The sequence below is a fragment of the Lycorma delicatula genome, chromosome 5 (genome assembly GCF_047948215.1).
Source record: "Lycorma delicatula isolate Av1 chromosome 5, ASM4794821v1, whole genome shotgun sequence".
Taxonomy (NCBI): domain Eukaryota; kingdom Metazoa; phylum Arthropoda; class Insecta; order Hemiptera; family Fulgoridae; genus Lycorma; species Lycorma delicatula.
This window is the reverse complement of record NC_134459.1, coordinates 139,340,339-139,356,106: the sequence shown is the minus strand read 5'-3', so window position 1 is coordinate 139,356,106 and position 15,768 is coordinate 139,340,339. Positions and strand designations below refer to the sequence as shown.

At 31.7% G+C, this 15,768-nt stretch overlaps 1 protein-coding gene across 1 annotated transcript in view; it reads right to left on the bottom strand.

Annotated features, from left to right (window-relative positions):
* Window positions 1–4,349: 4,349 nt before the first annotated feature.
* Window positions 4,350–15,768, bottom strand: part of PNPase (polyribonucleotide nucleotidyltransferase 1) — a 45,246-nt gene continuing 33,827 nt past the window's right edge. The window contains exons 7-9 of the mRNA XM_075367165.1: window positions 14,465–14,585; window positions 7,605–7,838; window positions 4,350–5,657 (exon numbers count right to left, since the gene is read on the bottom strand). Of these exons, the coding sequence (XP_075223280.1) occupies window positions 5,511–5,657; window positions 7,605–7,838; window positions 14,465–14,585 (502 nt within the window). The 3' untranslated portion in view covers window positions 4,350–5,510. The remainder of the gene's footprint in view (window positions 5,658–7,604; window positions 7,839–14,464; window positions 14,586–15,768) is intronic.

Sequence of the window (15,768 nt, the reverse complement as noted above, 5' to 3'; positions counted from 1 at the left end):
TATTTACTTGCATCAGCTCAATTGTGATGTTAGTATTGATGCAACTGAAACTATACATATAATATTTTTGTGCATATGTTCTCAATATGTGGGATGGAATGGAGCACAAGAAGCAAGAGTATCAGGAGGATATTTTAACTCTCTATTCATTGCAGACAGTCCCTTGCTACTGGATGTTTCTAATTATCTGGCGAGTTTTTAATTTTTAGAGGTGGTTATGTATTTGCTTTAATTTTAGGATGGATGGAATTAGGTACTGCATTCTGCTCCTTTGTAGATTGGGTTTTAAAATGTTTTTATTTGGGCTATTCCATGGAGATAAGCCAAATATATGTATCCTTCTCGTGATGCGATTCCCCTTTCAGTCTGTCCACTGAAAGCCTTTAGGTCTAATAGGAATGCACCTGATGGGGCCTTAGTTTCTGGAGAATGCAATGCACTCCCTTCGTGGAAGAAGTTGCTTGTGGTATCTGTATGCGATTGCTTGATTAATAAGGTTAAGGTTAAGGTTAAGGTGAAGGAAGGATATGTGAATCTATGTTTAGAGATTCTTCTTTTTACATCAGCTGAGTCAGGGCTGGGCTGAGTTCACTGTCACTGAATTCCCTTTTTTTCTGCCTGACGCTCCATGTTTGTTGGTTGTAAATATTTGAAATGGTAATCTCAGAAAGAGGTGTGAGCCCTGAGAAGGGCATTATTCATTACATGAAGAACATGATCAATTAAATACCAAGAAAATGACGACTCAACTTTGAAACTACCACTCCTATTTTCTACTCACAACTATCAATTACAGACTAAATTTTAATCCTTATATCCCAGGAGTATTAGGATGAAGGGTTACTATAGAAAACTGGTTTCAGGCTAAAGCTGTTCATACCATAACTCTACTTGTGGTTGAAAACTTAGTTTTAAATAAGGTAACTTGAAAGGGTTTTTCAACATGGTATCTTAAAGCATAAGGTCTACTGTAATAATCTGACTCCTGAAAATCTTAGGGAGTATTTTTCTGCTAATGAACAAGTCTTTAGCTACATTAACAACTTAGCTGTCATGAAAACCCGAACAGGGCCTTGCATAGTGCTACTACCAAGCCAAAGAAAGTAACATGGTTGTTTACAAGAGGCCATGGTAAATTCTGAGTAGATATAAACTTGGTATTTTACACAATGGTGTTTTTACTACCTTTTGCAAAACTTGGATTCACTATCGATTAAAGATCTGTGGATTTCATTTATATCCATCACGAAAATAGTAATAAGCTTATAAAAATATTACAAGTAATAAGTAATAATTTTTATTTTATACACTTAAAAGTTAATACCTACATCAGAAAATGTAAATGAAAAGAGAGGTAAGATTACATCAATAAATCAAACAAAAATGATCAGGTTAGGCAACACTTTTGTAGTATGTATGAAGTACATAGATTACTTCACACAAAATTTTTCTTAATTTATCTCAAAAGACTGACATTAAGCTTTAAAAAATTATTAAACTTTGGAATTAAATAAACATTTTTCACAGTAAAATATCCAATTTTTTAAGATAGGAATACAGAGAATAAACAGAAACACATTAAATTGAGATTCCACATGAAGATCTCTTGACATAGCATCATAACACTCAATTTCAAATAGAGCAATTATGTAAGATTTCATTTAAGAATTTCATGAACTAAACAGAATAACTGATGAAACAAACATGGCAGTGAAATTTGAATAGTAAATTCAATAGATAGAAGTAATCTTAAGAGGAGTTATATGGCTTACCACTGGTTGGATTGGTACCATTTCAATGACAAGGAGTCAAATATAAATTTAATTTATTTAGCAATATTTCATACACAGGAAAGTGGTTTGCTGTACATGAAATGGCTACACACACTCAACCTGATATAGCAAATATTTGTCTAATCTGATATGGTGCACCAAAAAGAGTTTGAAGTTATGATATTTTAGATCACATTATTGAGAAGCTGCTTTTAATCAAGTAAGTTTAAATCATATTTAAATCTAATAAAGACAGATCATCTAGAATAGATGAATATTATAATCTGTAATTAGATCAGAATATCATTGACGATAGGCCAATATTAATAGTATTAATACTGATTAATAGTATAATACTGATAATATATTAATATCAGTGCTACTACAGCCACTAACTATAGTGCTAATAATGCCTAATGATAGTCTTGGGTCAGTGGCCACATCTACTACTAACAGATGTGAATCATTAAATATAGTATTTTATACATTATTCAATGCATACTAAGCATAAGTGGAATTAAAGGAAGTATTGAGCTGATTTCTGTGCGATATGATGCCTTACTGTTACCCCTGTGTTTCTGTATTTTTTCATACCTATTATAACAGGGCCATAAAATATAGTACAACCTACTACCTAGTAGGTTGTAACCTACTACCTAGTAGGTTGTAACCTACTAATTAACTGTGAAGCTGTGTAAGTCACAGCTTCACAGTTATCCAGTCTTTAATTGGGTAAAAAAAAAAAAAAAAAAAAAAAAATAATGGACTAACTCATTGCAGTACTAGATTCCAGTATCATTGCACTGCATGTTGAAAGCTGAGAACTGGGGGTTATGCAGCTTAAAATACATTACAGCAATCTACTCTGAGTGCAATTTATATATGGTGTATATGATATTATACATGATTTATATATGTTATATTAATCTGATCAACCTAAGTGCAGAATAATAAAATAGGATGACACCTTCCATAATTCAAGAGCGCTTTCACGAGTCCCTCGTATCATCAGTTGCTCTATATAATTTTTCAAATCATTCATACCAAATTATGCAATAAACTTGAAATTAAAAATCCTATACTATTCATAAGATTTAAAATTTAAAATTGTTAAAAGATCCTTAACCAAATTAAAATTAAAAATTGCATATATATATATATATATATATATATATATATATATATATACATATAAAAAATATGAAGTTAGTCAAGATGTTAGATTTATATATGATGTATCAGAGTTGATACATTTTAATATATTTAGACTTCTCTTCTCTCAAGGTGTAGGTTCTGTTTTGAACAGCCTAGTATTTCAAGGTGTAAGTTTCTGGGATCAATCTGGTAAGATCTTCCCACATCCTGTGAAATAAATAATATGACACGTTGAATTATTATTGTGTATTTACTTTCACTATAGTTCAATGAATAAATAGTTTGTAACTTAGATTTATAAATTTGAAACATTTGTACGATAATTGGGACATCAGCTAAGTTGTTTTAAATATCTGATAACAAAAATCCTATTAAAAAGACTACATGATAGGAGTCAACAAATTTAGGTTACAATTTCATCTTTGGAATCTCTCATTGATGAACTTATTCATGGAGACAGTTAAGTTACAATAAAAGAATTTTTTAAAATTGAAATGGTTAAACTCAAAGTTATTCATAACAAACTTGAATATGAAAAATGCGCAAGATGATATATAAAAAGAAAAGAGATGTTGCATGTGCAGGGAACCTGTTAAACTACTTGACTGAAAATGAATTTTTGAAAAGGATATCCTGTTGAGATCTGGATTTATTATAAACCAGAATTTAAGTAGGAGGATAGAGGGTGGAAGTATCCTACTTCTTCAGTCAGGAAAAAATTTAAGAACTGATAAACAACTGATGCTAACAATCTTTTGCAACTATAATAGTCTGATTTTCTAAGGCTTTTGGAAATACGGTGTATCACTATTAATAACCAGAACTAAAGAGATATGCTTCAAAATTAATGACACCCAATAGTAAAAAAAGAAGTTTATAGTGACAAGGAATGTTCACATTACACAATCGGTTCCTGACACCATAGAACGATTAGGCTGGAGAGGTTCTACTGCATCCAACTTACAGTCCAGTCTCTAAAAAGTGGATTATATCCTTGGCTCCACCAGGTAATAACTTCATCTTATTTTTTTCTTGGAAATACTCCAAAGGAAGGAAGAAAAAAGTAAAAACTAATCTACAGAACTAGCTCAAACTTCAAGAAACAAATACTTCTTCCTTCTGGTACAAAAAATCAACTAGTAGCGATTGGGGATGTGCATAATTCTAACCAGAAATAACATTAAAAGTTGTGCAATTTAATTAATAAAACATATTAAAACATTTTTCACACTATTTATTGAATGATTCATATGCATAAATTAACTGTATGGGTGATATGTTTCTTGATATTATATAAAAGTTTTATTACATATGTACCTATAAGAAATCAGTGTACTCAGAAATCAAAATTGAAAAATATAAAAAAAAGACAAATTAATTCAGTATTAAAATTGCATTTATTTAAATATTTTATAACAAATATTACAATAAAACAATTGCATTTTTCTATAATGCATAATATATAACTAAAAATACGTTGTATGTTTTATGTATGTACATTAACAGTCTCGATAGTAATTAAGATTGTATAATAATGAACAAAAAAATAGTTAACAGGTAATTAAACTAGTAAAATTTACAACAGTAAATTTACTCAGATCTTACTTGAGTATATAAATACTTGAGTAATGTTATAGTTTTATTAGTTTTGACCAACAAATTAAATATTTTTATTTTATTTTAATATTTTGACCTTGGACACATTACCCACATATTTTAACAAGGAACAATAAACCAGTAGACTCTTACAGCCGAGAATCAAACTGAAGAACTGCTAACCTAAAAAAAACAAACATGCCATTGGCTTCTAGATTACGCCAATTAGATTAGATAAACAAAACATTAAAATATTTCTATAAGTTTACAAAGGCATGGATGTGCATATATTTTTAATCACTTCTTTCTGACAATTCAACTCTGAAAAATTAAATCTTAATAATAATGCTTGATTATAGTCTCTATAAGTAGTTGAATGTGCACTAACAACAATTTACCAAATAATAAATACTGTGGGTAAGGGAAAGACAGTACACAGCATTCCTTGTAACTAAGGTTCCACAACAAGGTACAGTGTAATCTACTGAAAATTTTGAAGGGTGTAAGATAAGACAAAATTCCAACAGTCAAACTAAGTATAATAATCAATTTCTTGTAGATCACCAAAATTACATGATAACGATGGATAAAGTTCATTATAATCGATTGCCGATGAAAATATCAATCATGCCAATTAGAAAAAAAGAGTAAAGTAAGGTTTACATAGCTGTAGGTTTAGAATTAAGTTTAGTCACTAGATAACGAATCAAAAAATGTAAAAATTTATTTGCTGTAGGGAAAGGGGTAGTTAAACAACAACTATAATTACAAATATCCAACAGTGTTAACATAAATATCAAAATTATAATCTGTTTAAATAAAACTACAACAGGCCCTTATTTTCTTTAAAACCTTAAGCACTAATACAAATCATTCAAATATACCGATGTAAATATATAACAATAATCAAGTCAATAATCAATAAATTATGAATGAATCTTAGCCAACAATATTTGAAAAATTTCAATAGATTTAATTATAATTAATTCATGTTTGTTTACGAATAATGTTACCCCCAGTTGAGAATAGAACTTTCCTTGATAATCTCATCAATCCAGAAACTGGATCCCTACCAAAATATTTAACTTGTATCTCTTGACCTACTTCCAATCCAAGAGCACTAGGATGACTGATCTGTAAATAAAATTAATCTCACATTAGTCATAAATAACAAATTTATCTTTAAACAAAATAACATGAAATAATACTTTTTGTTACAACGTCTTAGTCTTAAGAGTAGAATAGTTTTAACAATACGCATTTAAAAATTCATAACAATGGATAAAAATATCTCTCCTCTGAAAAAGAGAGGAATATCTCCTAGGAGATACTTGGGTCCGGGAATCATCTTCCCCGACATCCATTTACTTTAGAGACTGTAATAAGAATAGGCAGCACCTACCATTCTCTGCCTCCAATTCTTCTCATTAACAGCTTTACTAATAATATAATAACCTCTTTCTCACATTTTCAGAAACCTATCCCACTATCTCTTCTACAATCCTTTTCATAATTTCCTCTTAATTAAAATATTTTATTTTACTTTTTCTTCTCTCATTCTACTTCAACCAAACTAACTTCAGTCTCCTAAACCTCTCCTCCCATTGCACAATCCCTTCTTATGTTTTTTAATATCCTTCACGAAAATTTCATCTCAAATGCGTGCATTTACTTCTACACGCTTTTTATCTGATTTCACCTAATAAAAACCATGGAAAAAATTAAATGATTTAATAAACAACAATAGGATATATTAATCCTACAGTTAATGTTTAGGTAGGATATATATATATATATATATATAAGTATTTAGATGAAAATTTTACGAATTTCATTTCATATAAACAAACATGCAAAGTGAAACTTAAAAAAAAGCCTCTTCTACTCTTCTTTACAGACCCTCAAAGCCTTTTTCTTTAAATGGAATTCTAACCGGTAGAAACTGTAATTGTGTTACCATTACCCTCGCTTTATTTGTGGCACCTGCGACTCGAAGATGTGCTAAATTATAATTGCTGGCAACATAGCTTGTTTATCGAAGGGACTCAGATGGCAACTAGATCTACAGGGCTCTGTTTTATATCTAATGGTCAAGGTGACAATTGCTTTGTCAGGCCTCTAATGCTACAATCTAACTCTAAACATTATTTACATAATGAGCAGCATAAAAGTAATCAGTTGGACTTACTTAATTAAAAGAACAAATTAGTAGTCATAAACTAGAATTATAAACAATGAAAATATGAAAAAACTAAATTCTAGAATTGTTTATTTAGAATAAACTAATAATACAATTTAAATCTGTCTACATATTTTAACCGGGTAAAATCTGACCAGTGAAGTTTTGATAACTACATCAAAAATTATGTATATTTCAGTCTCCTTCTTTAACATACAAAACCCAATAAAAAAAAAATTAGACCAAAGATTTGGGTGACCTCCTTGGGAATCATGACTACCATCCATATTGAACTGCATGCAAATTGGTGGTAATAGGTCACTTTAAGACTAGATTAGCAACAGAATAAAAAAAAAATTAAAATATTTCGACTCCCCTTTCCACCCACTTATCACAGCAAAAAACTAGTTATCTAAGTGTGAAGGTTTTATATTTTTTGTCATTTTAAAGTAACACTGCATATAAAGAATACTGTATGAGTGCCAGCCCCATTAGTTCCAAAATGTACACATTTACAACAAAATGAGAAAATAAAAATGGTTCAAATTTTTTTTATTAAAGGTTCAAATTTATCACTATGTAAGGATTTAATTTTAAGTTCTATACAAATGCTGGTAAAGTTCAGCAACATCACTGACAGCTGTTTTAATTTTATATGATTATTTCACTACATACGCCTGTGTATGGCATTACAGGAATGAAATGTTTAGCACAGGAAAATCATACCCTAGATCATCTGATAAAAGGGTAAAATCATCTGATAAAAGTATTGCCATTTTGCTATAGAGGGCAGGACATTTCAGTTTGTGTAATCATATAAGAAAACAGACTATTACAAACAGTTCCTATAATTTTTTGCTTTTCTATATATTATTTGATCTTAAAAAAAAATTGTACATTACCTTTTTTTGATCAAGTTGTGAATTATGGATTAAAGCTGGGTGCATATTAGGATGTAGTATTACCATGACCCCTACATCACGTATTTCAACAATTTTTGCAGTGTATATAGCACCAAATTCAAGCTGTGGTTCAGATTCTGATGTTAACAACTTGTCTACTGTATCTTTTGCTTCATCCATTGCTGATTGGTTTGGTGCAAATATAGTATACATATTTTCTTCCTGTTGTGAAATCTGAAATCAATAGAGTAAGAGATCAAACCCTTTTTTCTGAAAACGAAAAGAAATTCAATTATTTATAAAAGTTAATACAAAAATGTGTCAAACCTAAGACTCAAATTCAAATTGTAATTGAAAAAATGAAGAATAAAATAAAATGATAAAACTGAAATTTCAATAAATGTGATTAAAAATGTATAATCAGGTAATATTAATAATACATAGCGATTTATTTTTTACCATAATGTTTTTATTATACTATGTTCTGCATACATTTTGGAGAAATAAATTCAAGAAAACACATAATACTGTAAGAACTTGGTGAACGACAATCCAGCCTCAGTATTCAGAATTAAGGATTAAACTAACCCTTTCCCATCACACTCAGAACTTCAATCACATGTGACGAACATAATATCAGAGCTTGAGAAATATAGTTTCTAGTATTTTACGGCTAAACTTATTAACTCGCTTGACCTAAACATTTTTGTTATTTAAAGACATTGACCTGGCTTAAATGACAAATGCAGCAATGAGGCAGGAGTAAGAAAGGTGCTGCAGTCAAACATATTTTCTTGAATCCAGAAAAGTTATGTGTGTTCTAAGATATGAAAAAAATATCTCCAACAGCAGACAAATGGAACTTCCATTTTGAGTACAAAATATCATCTGATGTGAAAAGCAGAAAATAAATTCAAAGAGACTGACTGTAAGCAACTTCCTCAGTCAGCCACAGAAAACGGTTGACCACAATTAGAAAAGATTGTTCGGACAGGAAAGATCACATCATTTGGAATCCAAAGCTGTCCATTTGTTTATAGAGATTATAGAATCCTGTGCAAGACCAAAAGGATCAGCCCTAAAATTAGAATTAAACATTTTATGTGGTTTAATGTACAATTAGGTCATTGGCTGTCTCTTTTTTCTGAATTTACATTTACAATAACTGTGGACCTTGATATGATGTGGTTGTTTGATATTCTTGGTAGAAACACAATCAAGTGGAACTGATTTTCCAATTATATGGAAATCCAAAGCATGTGAAATGCAATGCAAGACATGGACGTTTGAGCTACATTGATAGTAATCACGCCAAAAAACAAGTTTGAAGAAATACTTTATTTGGACCACAAAATTTATTTTTTTTTGTAATTATTTCCATTAAAATAATTCCAACAATTCACAGACCTTCCTGATCATGTATGCACTACAACGAATGACACTTTTAAAGTAATCAATTGTACTAAATAAAGCTGGATTTGCTACAATTATATCAATACACCAGTCATAGAAATGCAGTGCATATTATAGTGTCTCATGTTTATTATTTCATTAAAGTTATCTACTTCAGTAAAACTGTGCATATGTATGATTTCAATGTACATTAATGCTATGTTTTTTAAATGCTTCCTTTAAAATAATCATTATTGTAATGTGTTTCATTAAAAATATCATCACTTTCACAATAATGATATATGCAATTTTTATGTTGTGTAATACTTGCAGGCCTAATAAATCAAGGATTAAGTGTATGATCAGAATTTAAAAAAAAAAATGATCTGAATTTTGCATTGAATAATGTTATAATGGCATCAGAAGTACTGCATAATTTTAATTTCATTTTTCCAACTTTCTATCATATAAACAAAGAACAGATACTCATAAATAGCCGATATGCTTATCAGAAGGTGAATGAATGGGATCCACAGAATAAATATTTATGAAATTATTTAAAATCCAACTTATGATTAAGTTTCAGTTAAGCAAAAGAAAAGCTTTCTTAAAAAATTAAATAAATTAACAATAATAATGAATTTACAAAATTAACACTTTCGTGGTCAAAAGAAAAAGCTGGAATGTTCAATGGATTCTTGTTAGACAGAACTGCAATAGCAGTCAATATTTATTTCACTTAAAAACCACAAATGTGATAACAAGTCTTTTTTACTTGGATTATCATGTGCAGCAGTCTTTTTTGATCCCATAGAAAAAGTTGAAAATCTGATATATGATAGCACTGCTTCAAAAACAATTTCTTGTAAACCGCTGTTCATAACCTTACACTGTGTTCTGAGATACGGCCTGAGTTTAGTATTATAAATTTTGTTCATTATGTGTTAATATATTTATTTAGAAACTGTGTATTACAGTGTTTAGTGAATTATACATGTTATGTGAATAATAATAGAAAATGGATTCAAACTATTTGAAAGAACTGGTAGCTAATTTATTGAATGAATCTCTCGATACTAACTGTGAAAATTATAAAGAGAATGAAATCGTGGTTAGATCAGGAGACAGTAACTTTGATTATAATTCTTGTGTGATACATAGAAGAAGAGAAGTAAATTCAAATAATCTAGATGATCAATTGACTGTTCAGTTAAGAACAGTAATTGAAGAAGCTGAATTGAATATCACAGGAGATAAAACTTTAATGGGGAATTCTTGTGAGAGTAAAGTTGGATCAAATAATAGTGGCAATAATAATAATGATAAAAATAATATTAGTAACGATGTTTCAAGTGATTCAGAAGAAGATAACACTGATAATGACTCATGTTGTTGATAAATCTCAATATTATTCATCTAAATATGAAAGAGGTGATGAAGCTGAGGAGAGTGCTGCTAATAATAATGATGATGTTAATAATAATAAAGAAGAGGAGGATTTGTGGATAAATGAAGCAGTTCCAAACACAGAATTCAATTTTGACCCAACATTTGGTTTAAAAAAAAATCCCTTTCTGCACGTCGGCAGGAGATAGATTTAACTGGTGCTAAGTAGGGGATAAAAAAGATTTCCACCTTAAAGTTAATAAAAACTTCAAATTTACTCAATACAATAATGGTTGCACGTGAAAAAAGTTAAACTTGTTTAGCATACAAGTCCCATCTTACAATTCCAGCAACATTTTGGTCATCCCTTGCCGTAAGGGTTGGTTGTATCAAAAATTGTTTCAGACAAAAGTTTTAGGTAATCTTTGGAGGATTAACAATCACTTAAAACCGATTTGAAGATGTGCCTATTAAGGGAGGTATAATTTTTTTGTCTTCAAAACCCTATTTTTTCCACCCCCTGGGCCAATGGTTGATGATATCAAAAGAGTTTACTAAGATAAGTTTTAGGCCCTTATCCAAAGAATAGTAGGAACTTTAAATGAGTTTTATGTTTTACTTAATAAGAGTTATAGTAATATTTTGTTTTTTTGAAAAAGCCCCGATGGTCTGATTTTGCCCATTAAGAAACTCGATTGAGATTTTGGGTCATTATATTTAAGTAACAAAGTGATTGTACTTACATGTATAAAGTGATTGTACTTTTTGAAATAGCAGATGAGCTGTGCGATGGCCATGAGGAACACTTTCCTGTTTACCAGGGGGCACTTCCTGCATAGAAGGGCGGACTGGCCAAAATTCTCCTCTTTGTTGGAGTCCACACTGGAGATTCTTTCTCGAGACCTTGACAGCCTGCCATTAGATGTCCTGGCACTCCTTCGTTAAGGAGCAAGGAAATAGAGACCCTTGGGGCATTGTGTATAGAACCTTTGAATATAAAGGGTTCCCTTGTGTATAGAACCCTTGAATATAAAGGGCGAGGAATGATGTCTTCTTGTCAGCCTTGTCAACCCGCAAGGGTGTGGTAATTGATAAGGACCGTGTCCTTAATATTTTGTTGAATGATTTGCTCCTGGATGACAATATGGTGGGTGAAGTTTCATACCACCAGCATGTCAGGCGAGAAATCACGATTTTTGAGACTGACTCACAATCTTCTGAGATCACTGAGGTGGAAATGCACCAGGTGATCTATAGTATGGCACGACACAAGGCCCCCGGATATGATTGTATCACAGTGGAGTTTCTCGTCTGAGTGCTTCCAGTAGTACTTGGTCCTCTAACTAGAATATATAATAGGTTGCTCTTCGCCGGCCACTTTCTGACATGTTGGAAGCGTGGAGACTTGGTGTTGTCATTCAAAGGTGGCAACAAAGATCCTATTGTTAGTTCTTCTTACCATCCACTAATGCTCTTGCCTATGATTGGCAAGGTTTTTGAGAAGGTCCTATATTTGCGTATTATGTTAGACTGGCCACTGATCATTTGCTAATGGACAACCAATATGGTTTCCGACTGGGCAAGGGCACTGAGGATGCCATACTAAAGGTGATGGATGTAGCTTCCTCTAGTCCATGTAAATATGTATTAGGGATTTTCCTGGACATATCTGGGGCATTTAACAATTTATGGTGGCCTTCTGCCCTGTTTCAGATGCAGAAGCGTAAGTGTACACAACATAAGCTAGAAGTGCTCTCAAGTTATTTCAGCCATCGAACAGTTTCCCTGCGTGATGGCAGCTCAGAGGTTTGTAGGATCTTAACTAAAGGATGCCCTCAGCGCAGTGTTCTGAGTCCCCTTCTTTAGAAGAAGGGGCCAAACTCGCCTTTCGGGCGAGTTTGTCTAGGTTTCATTTGGTGGATTCAAGTCAATGCCCGGATTGCAGGACAGATGATACAATGGACCACGTCCTCTACATCTGTCCCCGATACGAGGTTGAACGTTCATGTACTGTTAGGGAACTTGGTTATATTGGTATTGTTTGTGATTTGTTTTGGGATTTCCGCTGGTGGGGGTGACTGTGTCGCTGGGGTATGTTAACCCGTGTGACTGGAGGCGTGGCTTCCCTCCACCGGTGGTGATCATGATCATGACTTGCTAATGTCATGCACGACACCATGATGGGACCAGCAAGTGGGGGTGTGGAGTTTGTCCCTGGCTTCTGCGTAAACTGGAATGAGGTTGCGTTCCCCTTGTTAGGCGACCTAAATTGGTTTGACTTAATTGGGTGTAGGTCTGAATCTCTATGTTGCGTAAGACATAACTTTGATTGGTATAAGTGTTGGACTGATTTAACTAGGCATTCACAGTCATGAATGGTACTCTCAAATTTGGACTAGGCATGGGGTTCACGCTTCCATATTTTCGATCAGTTAGTTTGAGGGAATCATGTTAAGTTTGATGTAAAGATGTCCATTTGAGGCCTACGTGAAGGCGAAATCTGATTTGTATTTTACTGATGCACATGTCTGCCGAGGCATTTACATCGGTGGCAGCCCGACCAAGACCAGGCTGATGACTGTGACTGTGAGATGTAATCAGTTAGATTACATCTCCAATCCTACATACAGGCATCCCAATAGGGTTGGGATACCTGTATAAAGAAAGGTTTAAAGAAAAATTTAAACCAATTGCAAAACCTAGAATGCCTTTCCTCAAATTTTGTAATGAAATTATAAAATACATTGCCTACACAAATAAAGCATGGCAGACTACTAGTTATGGTAAAACAGCTAATTACTGATCGCAAGAAGACAACTGTAATAACTGCTGCTGGTGAAAATGTTCACTTTCAAGAACTTATTCCTGCACCAGCAGCATATAAGCATTGATCAGCGTATTATCTTAAATATTACCAATGTTGCAAAACTGAAGAAAAAGAAGCTAACTCGATACTGTTGTAAAACTTGCCAGATAATACACTATTATGTCCTGAACACTGTTTTGAGAAGTGGCATGTGGTCTTTACAACAAAAATTTGAAAAAGATTTATTCTTTATACTGGTTGATGTATTTTTTCTTTACTTGTACTAAAAATAGAAAACTTTATTGAAGGATTGAAAATTATTTAGTATTTTTGTTTTTTTATTTGTTTTGATGTTTAGCTGTAAAATGTATTATATTTTGAAGTATACAGGTTATTTGATTTTGTGACCTATTTATTTGTAGCCCTAGAGATAAATACTTAGAACTATGAACTGCTACTGCAGTCATGTCCCAGTTAACACAAAGACCTGTTCAGTGGAAGATGACTCCTATATCAGTTCATAAGAAAAAGGCATACTTCTAATGCTTATAGAGTATAAGAATGACTGAAAAAAATTTGGCAATTTTAAATGCTCTAGTTCAAAACATATAAAAGTACTTTTCGTAACACTTACTTTTGATGGAACTGCTTTAGCAATGACTGATGACTTTTTATGATGTCAGCCCAGTAATTTTGTGACTGTTATGGCATTCCTGACTGGGAATGTGTTAATATCAGGAAAAAACCTTTAAAATTAGAAATACACACTTGAAAATGGCATAACAGATGTAATACTTTAAAACATAGTTACAGTTTAACAACTTTTTTTTCAGGCAAGGGAACCTAATGTGGTGTTTCATTCACTAAATCTACAAGATGGCTTAATCATTTGTTCTAACTGAAAACATTTAACAGAATAAATATCACAAAATAGGATTTTTCTTTTAATATTTCATCCACTAATAGCTATTTTTATCATGTCAAGTTAATTAGAAGCTTCTAAAGTAATTTATTTGTCCTAATTTTTTTCTAGTTTTCAAATAACATACATATTTACAAAGGGTTTGATCTGCAAATATGAGAGAGTAATAATGTTAAAAATTTTAACAGCGATTCAATGATTCCAATATATATTGATTTAAAAAATTTAAATTGAATAATAGCGCTTCTATAGTTAAATAATTTTGTTTTACATACAATCATAAAAGTAGTAGGTAAACTTACAATTAAGAAAAAAAATTATTACATTAACTAACTAATAATAGTAGTTTTTTACCTGAGCTCCTGTTTCCAACATAATTCTTTTGAGATTTATACCACCGGGTCCAAGCAATTTACCTCGTTTGTGTGGTGGAATTTCAAGTTTTTCACAGACAGGCCAATTACTCTTTTTGACTCTAAAGAAAATAAATTATTAAAAATATTATATAACATATAAAAATTTAACTTCAATAATTTCAAATAAAAACAACTTTTAAACTTCACTAGACCATATTATCTAATTCTAAATGTTGCTTACTATATAACACAGAATATAAACTGAATAACAAGGTAGTTCCAACCAGCAAAACAATTCCCCTACCATTTCTCTTCAGAAGTAGTTCCTGCTGTTTACTTTCACATTCCATTGCTGCACTCATTAATTGTATCTGATATGTTTATTTGTATTGACATCATATTTTCATTTTTCAGAACGTTCTATTTACAAATTTTCCTCTTGTTGGCATTTACTTCAACTTTTAAGTTATTTTGTTGCGTAAATTGTAAAGATCCGTATGAAAGGAATGAAACAAAATATAACTTAAACTGAGTTTACCCTAACTCAGTATAAGCTTTTCATCATATTATTTTCATGAAACAATAAAAACAGTTTCTTTATTTTATTAGTTTTAAATATTACTTTTAAATCTTTTACACTTAATACTCATCATTAACTCAAACTGCTTCTAGGTTCATAATGATATTAGGTTTATGGATCTGTTTCTTTTCTTACATGTTTTGGGTTTGATTTTCTTTTCTGATTTTATAAAAAAATCCTTACTACAATAAAACTTCCAATAATCAACATGTCAATCTAGTAACTGAAATAAAAGAATGTCTTTCTTACTTTTTATGTATCTATTTTATACAGGGTTCATTCTGTTCATCATATACGAGGGCAGTTTGGAAATTAACCTCTGTTTGCTAACTACGCGGGAAAGAGTGGGGGTAGCACTACTGTTTTTTTACAGATGTGCGTGGGAAGCCAGTTGGTATCCAGTCATGCAGTAGCAAGGTCATGGGATCGCTCGTTGATTTTCTTTGGTTTGTTAAAATGTGTGCTGCAATAGAAAACCCCGAGAAGTGTGAAGTGCGCGCTGTTATAAGATTTCTCACGGCAAAACAATATTCAGTGGCAAGTATTCATCGGGAACTTTGCGCTGTGTATGAACCAAAGATTGTGAGTGAAGGTGTTGTACACGATTGGATTCATTCATTCAAAAGTGGATGAAGAAACGAGCATGATGAAGAAAGGAATGGCTATCCATCTGTGGTCAATCTTGAACTGGTTCAAAAGATTGATTGACATTAAAAAAACAC